The sequence below is a fragment of the Danio aesculapii genome, chromosome 10 (genome assembly GCF_903798145.1).
Source record: "Danio aesculapii chromosome 10, fDanAes4.1, whole genome shotgun sequence".
Taxonomy (NCBI): Eukaryota; Metazoa; Chordata; class Actinopteri; order Cypriniformes; family Danionidae; genus Danio; species Danio aesculapii.
The window spans coordinates 44,140,445-44,150,618 of record NC_079444.1 but is presented as its reverse complement, the minus strand read 5'-3'; the positions used below and the strand labels follow the sequence as shown (position 1 = coordinate 44,150,618).

Sequence of the window (10,174 nt, the reverse complement as noted above, 5' to 3'; positions counted from 1 at the left end):
GGGTTGGGAAACACTGTTACACCACTGCCCCATAATCATCTTAGCAACATCATAGCAACACACTTAAAACAAAACAAACAAAAAAATCTTAAATCCTGCATAGCAACACACTAACAACATTACGAACTGCATAGCAACACACTAACAACATTACGAACTGCATAGCAACACTCTAAAAAAACCCACAAAATCTTAGAAACTGCATAACAACAAACTAAAAACAACCCCAACAAAACCTGCATAGCAACACTGAGCACCCTAGCATCTGCAGTGTTTCCTCTAGGATTGTTTCCAGCTGTGGTGGCAGGCCTTTTACACAGATGTACCAACTAACTATGGTGTTATTTCAATGACAAATGGTGTGAGCACAGTATTACAAGTCCAGATCGCATTTATGTAATATGAGCATGCGAATCTCTTCCCTTGCGCACCGATTTCCTCTGTTTTCCAACTTCTTGCACACCCTCAAATATAGTTACACTGCTGAAGTGTGATTTAGTGCGTTTATGTAGTGAGTATGTCTCCAACATTTATTATATTTGCTAGGCATATTTGTGAATGTCTCCAATAGACCTACAGAGCGGCATTAATGCGTCCTGAAGGAAAGTAAAGCGGCCATAGTGTCATTGTGTGCAGAACCACAGACCTTTATCTGTAAATCAAGTATAATTATGGAAATTGTGTTCATCATAACTGAAGGCTACGCCGTGTTTGCTGGCCTCAACACATCACACAGCCCTATCAGTCCGTCAGTCTGTCAGTCAGTCACTGTGTCACCTTAAAGGGTTAAACAAATAATGCACAGCACTACAACGGTTACAGAAAAGTTCCTGTTGCTATAATTCACAAACATTTGAATAGGTTTTGGTGTGATTATAACCCGCTATAAAAAAACAACAGCGACTGAATGTTTTGAATGAGAAGCTGTAATGTAGCCGTGGCGGGATGAATTTTGGTGTGGCGCCCAACTACAGAAGAATGAATATAGCGGAAACCATGCATCTGCATAACAACACACTTAGAATAACCAATAAAATTCTTATAAACACACTATAATAACACACTTATAAAATATTATAATATCTTATAATAACACTATGAACACCACAGCAACTGCATAGCAACACACTAAAAGCACTATAAAAATTCAAATGAGATTGTGCCCTTTTCAAAAGAGGGCGGAGCTACAAATGCCTGTGCGTCAGCATAGTGGCAGATTCAAAAACAAGACTAACGTCCTATGCTAATGAGGGAGAGATGGGCTTTAGTGGGCGGGGCTTTCAAAGTGGGCATGTCAATCAAAGTGTTTCTGCATCAAGTCTGATTATAATAAATACAATTAGTTCATGTTTACCATTAGAAGTCGGTTATATTCACACACTACTGACACACAACTGTGTTTAACCCCTTATTAAAGTGATTTTTCATAATTGTTCCCCTTTAAATATATACATTATATTAAAATAGATTTTATAGTCCAAACATTCTTACACAAGTCACAATTTTCTTTCTATAAATATTGAGTGAGTAAATTCTTGAGTGAGCTAAGATAAGATAGAGTCTCAGAAGGCTGTTTGTTCAATCAGTGTTTAATGCATGTGCATCTGCTTCTTCCTGCGCTCACGGGGAAATGACGCTTGACCAGATTTGGCTTTCGTTCAGTTAATCTACGGCCACATCAGGAGAGACGAGGCGCCATCGTTTCTCCAGTGTGGTTTTTCTGTCATGACAGAGCGTGAGCTTTTCCCACAGGACTCAGAACTGGGTCAAAGTTCCAGGATTCCTGAGAGCTCAGATGATGCTCGTGGGTTTTATGAGAATAAAGGTTATGGCTCTTGACTTTCCTTGTCCTTGCTTTAACAATGCATATTCCTAACCTGCACTGATTACAGCGACATGCTAGCATTAATAAAGGGGTCAGAGATGAAACAAAAATAATAAAAGTGCAATAAAGCTATGCATTTTCTCCCTTACATTAGAATGTATACTGTTTAATAGAACAGTTCATGAGCAGAAGGAAAATACTCATATTAATTTAACTATGCTTTACTAAAGTCAACCACTAAAATATCACTCTAACAATATTACGATTATTATGCTAAACAATATTGCCATGCATATTTATTAAAATAGAAAGGTTTTAATTTAAAGGGCACATAGTTTACCTCTTTTTTATGATTTAATATTAATATTCTGGCTCTTCTGCGTGTGCCAGTTTAGGTTCAGTTTAAAACACAATTCAGATTGTTTTATTATAATGTGTTAAAAAGTGTCATGTTGGGGGCGTGTCCACAGTTCACTGATTTAGGGGTGTGTTGCTTCACATGTAGATTAGTTTCGGCTTCCCGCCAACGTAACAAGGGGGCGGGGCTATGAGCTCACCCGCTCTGCGTTTGCAACAGAGTCTGACAGGCAGACTCAGAGAAGGAGCAGGAGAGGATCCGCATTCAGTCGTACATGTACGACTCTGACACAGACCAAGCAGAGAGTACAAAATCATTTGTGTCTTTGTACAGTTTTACAGCCAACTGTGTGCTAGTTTCAAGTGACGAGCTTGTACACAGAAACTAATAACCACACACACTGAATTAACTTTGACTGAGGCACCGGATGCGCCGCTCGAAGCCGCGACACGGCACACCAGACACTCTCTGTGGCACGGCAGAAACATGAAGTGTCCCGAATCGTCGCGCCACGCATTTTTGAGTTCTAAACATAGGTTTCTGCAGCGGTCCGCGGCGCCCAGCCGTCGACTTCAGTGTACCCTGATAGAAACCGATGTTTAGAATTCTAAAACGCATGCTAGTTAAGATCACAGGGAGCTTCTGGGATCGCGAGAAATGCAAACGGCTGAAGTATAAGGTAGACTCAATGAGAAGTACACATGTTTGCAAACCTACCTAAAGATACAACCAATAATTCCGATTAGAGCGATAATGTGGAGAATATTGATCTTGTGTTGAGCCCAATGAGCCTTGCATCTAAAGATAGAGCTAGCGTGTTCCTTTAGTGATATCGCTTCGACTCACGCTGAAAATGGCGGACGTGAATCAACAAACTGAGGATATGATGACGCGCCTGTCAATCAATATTGGTGGGCGGGGGGACCGCTCTCCTACGTAAAGTTGCGGTCGGTCTGAAAACCGCTCCAATTGGTCCACCGTTTTTTATGTTGTTAAATTAAAAAAAGCACTGGGTGTGTTTATATCACCCCAATATGACGGTCTATACACCATACATGCACATATGGCTGTCCAAACAGCTTGAAAAGTAGATTTTTTACCATAGGTGCCCTTTAAGAATTACAGGTTTGGCTCCAAAATACGCATTAGTTGGCAGCTAATTGCTTTTTATAATGGCATTTGTAGCATATAAAATGTCCCAAACACTATTTTAACTGTGCAAAATGGGCAAAAAGAATCTTGTTTTTACTGATAGTCAAAACATGCTAAAAAAATGTGTGCATGTGTTAATTAACCACGAGTGCACATATATGGACATAATTTTTCTCTGAAAGTACATCATATCAAATGATGATACTTCGGTTTTATTCTAAATTGGTTCCAATAAACCCAAATAGCAAAGAAAAATAAAAAATGCATGTAAAAAACCCCCAGCTTGGGCCTTAAGAGGTCAAGAGAACTATATATCTCCTTTAATCAATACAAATACAGTTGTTAATGAAAAGAAAAATATAAATAAAAATAAATTCCTTTTCATAACTATATATATATATATATATAATTTATTAGAAAAACCACTTTATATTTATTTTATTCATTCATTCATTCATTTTCTTTCGGCTTAGTCCCTTAATTAATCTGGGGTCGCAACAGCGGAATGAACCGCCAACTTATCAAGCATAAGTTTTACGCAGCGGATGCCCTTCCATCTCTGGGAAACATCCATACACACTCATTCACTAGGGACAATTTAGCCTACCCAATTCACCTTTAGTGCATGACTTTGGACTGTGTGGGAAACCGGAGCACCCGGAGGAAACCCACACCAACACAGGGAGAACATGCAAACTCCACACAGAAACGCCAACTGACCCAGCCGAGGCTCGAACCAGCGACTGCACTACCTACTGTGTCACTGCATCGCCCAATTACATTTACTGATTATAAAATAATTATTAATCCTTTTTATTATTATTATACATTTTTATCACTATGATTCAAACTTTAGTTTTACACAAGTTTGTTTTTCTTTTCATATAAAGAATCAAATCCAGTATGAAAACATTAACTTTTATATGTTTTAACTACACTCTGAATGCTGATGGGACATTATAGCTTACATTTAAACATTTTATGTTCACTAAAACAAATGAATTAAGCAGTAAACTAGACTTTAACCTGTATTTATATGCATTATATATATATATATATATATATATATATATATATATATATATATATATATATATATATATATATATATATATATATATATTAATTGTTTTATAATTAATCTAGAAAAGGCTGATTTATTTTAGAAAGAGATGTAGATGTCATACGTGTAAAAGAAAATCACATTGCTGCAAATACATCTGTTTTATTATTAAAGCGTACGCTTAATTATGCACCAGGGCACATCATTAAACATTAGAGACACATTAACAAAAAAAAAAAAGTTTATTTATTACTTTGTAAATGCACAAATTTACTAAAAAGTTTCATACAGTTATGTACAATCAGGAAGTTTAGATGATCAAACCAGCCTGCCTGCACGTTTACAGGCAGAACAATAGACATTATTCAGTGTCTCGTTGAAGCACAGACCGTGTCTAATTAGTGAAGCAGGACAAAAACAAGAAATATGGACCCTCCCTTCACCCCCCTTGAGCCACAGTGATAAAAATCTAACGCAAACAAGTGGGTCGCTGACCCTAATATCATTAACGAAGAGCAAAAATACCCGTGTGCATCCAATTCATTATTACCGCAACCTTCTGTTCTTAGAGCATTTTAAATAGCTTTCAAATGCATGTTTGCAATGCTGAATTATCAAAATGGATCTACAGTACATTGGAATTGGATTAAAAAACTATATCCACTCTTGTCTTGGGTCAATGTTGATCCACTTAAAATGTTGACTAGTTCACTACAAGACTTCTTGCATGCAATAAATGACATTTTTATCAATATGACCTGCAATATTTGCACTTTAAAAATATTCCTTACACTGTACAGTCATATAAAAGAATTGAAGATCAGTACAGATGTGTACAAAACATAAAAAACATGGTTATCGCTGAGCTACCCTTATGCTGATGATACACAGGGCAACCTTTTGAGCAGTTTTGCAAAGCAATGTTGTTAAGTTGCTTTTCCATTAAGAATGGGCCACAATATTGTATCTGTGTCTCATTGCTGTAATTAGTTACACCTAGTTGCCTATTTATGGGATCATTTCCCAAAGTAGGTCCACAGTGTATCATCAGCAGTAGTTTTAAAAGTCCATTTGGACCTGCAAAAGTCCACATAGTTAACTCTTAAGCTGATCAGACGTAGTTTCGTTTATCATAGTCCCCATTGATCGATGTGCTTTTTGTAGGCGGAGGGATATATTTAAGTGGATATGTGGATTTCTCATCATGTGGACGGGAGAAACACAGAATCGCTCCTCCGACAAGAAGCATTGCAGATGCTGCCCATCCGATGTACAGCGCCGCTCCGATTTCTCTCTTCTTTGCGTAGGGAACTAGAGGATCATAGAAGTCTGAGATGATGTTATTGGCCATCCAGCACAGAGGAACCAGCACAAACAAGCCTGCGACGATGTACATCACGCCTCCAGCGTTGACCACTTTGGATTTGATGGACTCCGTGTTGATGCAATTGGTGCATTGAGCACCGGCGATGGTTATCATGAGAGCCAGGACCCCCAAAACCGCAGAGATGACAGTCAGAGCCCGAGCTGTCTGGAGGTCAGTGGTCAGCGCCAGGACAGAGTCGTGCGTTTTGCATTGCATCTGACCTGTGCTTTGAACAACACAGGACATCCACAGCCCGTCCCAGATGTTTTGCGCCACCACAATGTTGCCCTCAATGAAGGCGGACACTTTCCACATGGGCAATCCGCAGGCTACCATCACCAAAAGAGTCCCGGTGATGGTCAAGCAGAGTCCAACAATCTCCAGACATGCAGAAATCATATTTGCCATTGTTTTTTTTTTTCTCCAAACTCTAGATCTGTCAGAAGCAGAAGAAGTGTCTCTACATCTCAGATGAAGTGCTTCAGGAGTTTCTGCTCTGCAATGAGGGGTGGATGCTGTTATAGTGCGCCCGCAACAAAGAGGAGCGGCTCCAGCCAATCAGAGCGCGGCGCGTCTGCCAGCAGCCAATCACAAGTGAGAGGAGCCGAACAAAAAAATTTGCATCCCGCAGTCGGAGTTTTTCAAAAGTGACGGTAGTTGCTACTGGAAGTGTGATTTCCTGGTATTCTTTAGGAAGAAAAGCCCCCCTTTACACAAAGAGGGGCAAGTGTCAATGCAGGCACACGGATGTGTAACACAACAGAGAATTAGGTGATCTTGTAAGGCAGGTCAGGAATAGTTTGTCACGGACGCTAATAATAAACGCACACCTGAGGTAAAGTTAAAGCGGCCACGACTAGAATAACGCTTAATAACTTAGTTTAAATAGAGCCCATCATACTGATTAAGGTGAAGTTAGTTTAATATTAGCACATTCATTCAGTGACAACTTGTGACACGGTTCCAATACTGTTTAACACTCTACCTTGAATATTCGGTCTGAACTCGCACGCAAGTGTTACTTCAAAACAACATTAGCATTATTTGACTGCAAACAACATTGTACTTTTAATAATTCTTTCATAAAGTGCAATAAATTATGTGTAACGTTATGTTTGTGAGGGAGAACGAGCTCTTACCTGTGTTTGTTTCGCCTCACAGTCGAAGCAGACTGGTAACTATAATAATATAAGATTAATATACATTGTTTCTCTCATTTTATTTCCTAAAATTGGTCAGAATTGTTTTCTTAACCTGAATGTTTAATAAAGTTATGGTTTGGGAATGTAACAAGCAACTACAATGCGATAAACAAGCCTGCTGAAATTAACGTTACTTCTAGTAGGTCAGGAATATCATAACAACGCAAAATAGCCAACCGGAACATCATAGCAACACCCAACAACCAATCAAAACAGCTTAGCAACGCCTTGCGACCAACCAGAATACTTAAAAGGGAGTTCACAAAGTTCACCTCAAAGTTAAATTTTATTCACCATTTACTCTTTGTTCCAAACATTTATAAGTTTCTTTATTTTGTTGAAAACAAAAGAAGATAGTTTGAAGAAAGCTTAAAACCTGTAACCATTGACTTCCATAGCGGAATAAACAAATATTATAGGAGTCAATGGTTACAGGGCTCCAGCTGTCTTCAAAATAGCTTCTTTTGCTGTTGTCTGCAAAGGTTGTGATCTACAAAAAACAAACTTGACAATCGTTGAAATAAATAATCATTATTCATTAATAAATAAATAAAAAAGTATTACATCATATGTTCATCTTAAGGGTTCTATGCAGTTTTTAATAAACGTTTATCCTCATTTCTAGAAGACACCCACTGAAATCTCCTCCAGTGTAACAGCTTTTATAGAATAATAATAATAAAGAGAAATCTTCAGGCATATTTAGAGCAAATTAAAAGTGCTGTCAAAAATGGAAATTAACTGTCCTCTAGGCCAGTGGTTCCCAAAGTGGGGGTCAGGACCAGTGGTGTAGTCCTAAAAAAAAAGGTAGTGTACTATTACCAACCCAATCCAAATTTTAAAAGTATAGGCAAAGAAACGATTCATTAGCTATATATATATACATCCTAAAGATCAGTTACCTGTAACTATTGACTTTCAAAAAAGTCAATGGTTACAGTTTTCCAACTTTCTTCGAAATATCTTCTTTTGTGTTCAACAGAATAAAAAAGATAAACCAGTTTGGAACAAGTAAAGGTCGAGTAAATGATGACAATTTTAATTTTTTGGGGTGAACTATTCATTTAAAAGGGACATATATTTAAACAAATTTATTCATTTTAATCCCAATTCAATGATTTATGCTTAGGTAATAGTGACCCCAGCAGACCCGGAGATTGTATTTAAATGTATATGAGCCTATATATATATATATATATATATATATATATATATATATATATATATATATATATATATATATATATATATGAATGGAAATATAGGAGGGCTAAAGCGACGCCCATGCTGTTTTATAATTTTACTTGAATGTTTCAATGAGACATCATTCAGCTGATTTGTTGTGATCTTCGAAAAACTCACGAATTGTTCTCACAGCTGCTGCGGTTGTCAGGGGGCGGGGAATGGCGCAAGTTAAACAAAAGTGCACCAACTGCAACCAATTAAGATGCGAGTTAAAAAACATTTGGTATACCGTTAAAGGAGACGCGAATAATAAATTAGGGACGTTTAATCACCAAAACAAGTGAGTATACCGAGGGTATGATCATCAGAAGTCGTAATACCCAAACAGCTCGTGGAAAAAAGTAGGCATACTGAGTATACGTGAGTATAGCAAGGACTACACCACTGGTCAGGACCCCCTGAGGGTCGCGGTACAATGACAAAGGGTCGCTTGGGAATTTCCAAAAATCTAAGTAATTTTATGACCATTAAAATTACCATATTTTATTTTTATCCATAACCTACTGAAGATAAAACAGTAGTTTATAGTTACTATATAGTTACTATAGTAGCTTATAGTTACTAGTTCTATTGGATTGTGACCCCTCGGGTGATTACACTATATTAAAGAGACAGCAATAGTGTTAGATGCAGCAGGTTGATTTTTTGACACCAGGTTAAACTTTCTGGCACATTTACAGCACTAACATACATTAAAAAAATTAAATGACGAATAGACTTTGGCCTATTAGTGTGTGCGCCACTGCACGAAAGGTTTCTGTATTCATAACCACCTGGGTCACAAGTCACTGGCATTGTTATTTTGGGGGTCGTGGGCTAAAAAGTCTGGGAACCCCTTGTAACGACCTGCGTCCGGAGCAATATGGATAGCCCTCAAAATGAACAAAGTTTGCTAAGATGATTTTCCCTTAGTAGTAGTTTATTGTCCAGAAAATAAGTATACTGTCCTTTACAAACTAAATGCCGCACACAGGGTTACTGAAGAAAAGGAAAATAAACAGAGCAAAGAGTACATTACCCTCACATACATGCAGGGGCTCGTGTCTAATGCAACCTATGCAACAACATTAAAAAAAGGTGCGCGCTCTTAAAGGGGCCACGCACCTTACTCGTTACACCCTGCTCTAGGCAGTGCCGGCCCGTAGGGTTGAGGGGCCCTAGGCAAGATTTAAAAAAAGGGCCCACTGGTGTAAAAACAGTGAGAAAAAAGCACAAAGAAATCAATTTTAATATTTAAGTGTGTACATTTTTATTAACTGTAACATATTTAACCTATCATACATATGTAAAAATACTTACTCAGATTTAAACAAATAAGTTTGCAAGCCAGAAAACACTCATTTAAAAAAAATAAAGTATATAAGTATGACATTTGAATAACATGCAAATGAATATGAATATGAATATGAATAACATGCAAATATATGCATGAATAACTAGAAACGCAGTAGACATTCGAGATCGCTTTTACACAGATTTACACAAACTAACTTAGCATTAGATGTTGGACAGTGGGTAATATTAGATTTTGATAAAATGAGGGGCAAATCTGTTTTTTGAGCAGGGTGAATTAGTGGGCAAGATAATTAAATGATTATTTAATAAAACATGCTGAATGTGGCCTATTTTTACATCACACAAGTATTTCTGTGATCATGGGCATCGTTGTGTTTATTAAAACAAGTCCTAATACTGCACTACTAAACAATGCATTATGCATAGCAGAACATACCTTTAATTTGAGCTTGCTTTTCTTCCTCTGCCTTTCTTCCTTTTTTCGGCTCCGGAAAGATGCCGTTTGGATGCCATTTAATTTCAAATTAAAATTTCATTAAGATCGATTAAAAATAGCAACAACACTTGTGACGTTACATCACTTTAGACTTTTTTTGGTTTATATCTGACGTGAGGAATTTGGAGAGATCTGGAGTCTGTGTAGGAATACGTTACGTCAATCTAGTTC

The 10,174-nt window shown here is 37.6% G+C and overlaps 1 protein-coding gene across 1 annotated transcript; it reads right to left on the bottom strand.

Annotated features, from left to right (window-relative positions):
- Nucleotides 1-4,540: 4,540 nt before the first annotated feature.
- Nucleotides 4,541-6,244, bottom strand: cldn5b (claudin 5b). The gene has a single exon (XM_056467107.1). The coding sequence runs from the start codon at nucleotides 6,170-6,172 to the stop codon at nucleotides 5,510-5,512; it is 663 nt and encodes a 220-aa protein (XP_056323082.1). The 5' UTR covers nucleotides 6,173-6,244; the 3' UTR covers nucleotides 4,541-5,509.
- Between the last annotated feature and the right edge of the window lie 3,930 nt (nucleotides 6,245-10,174).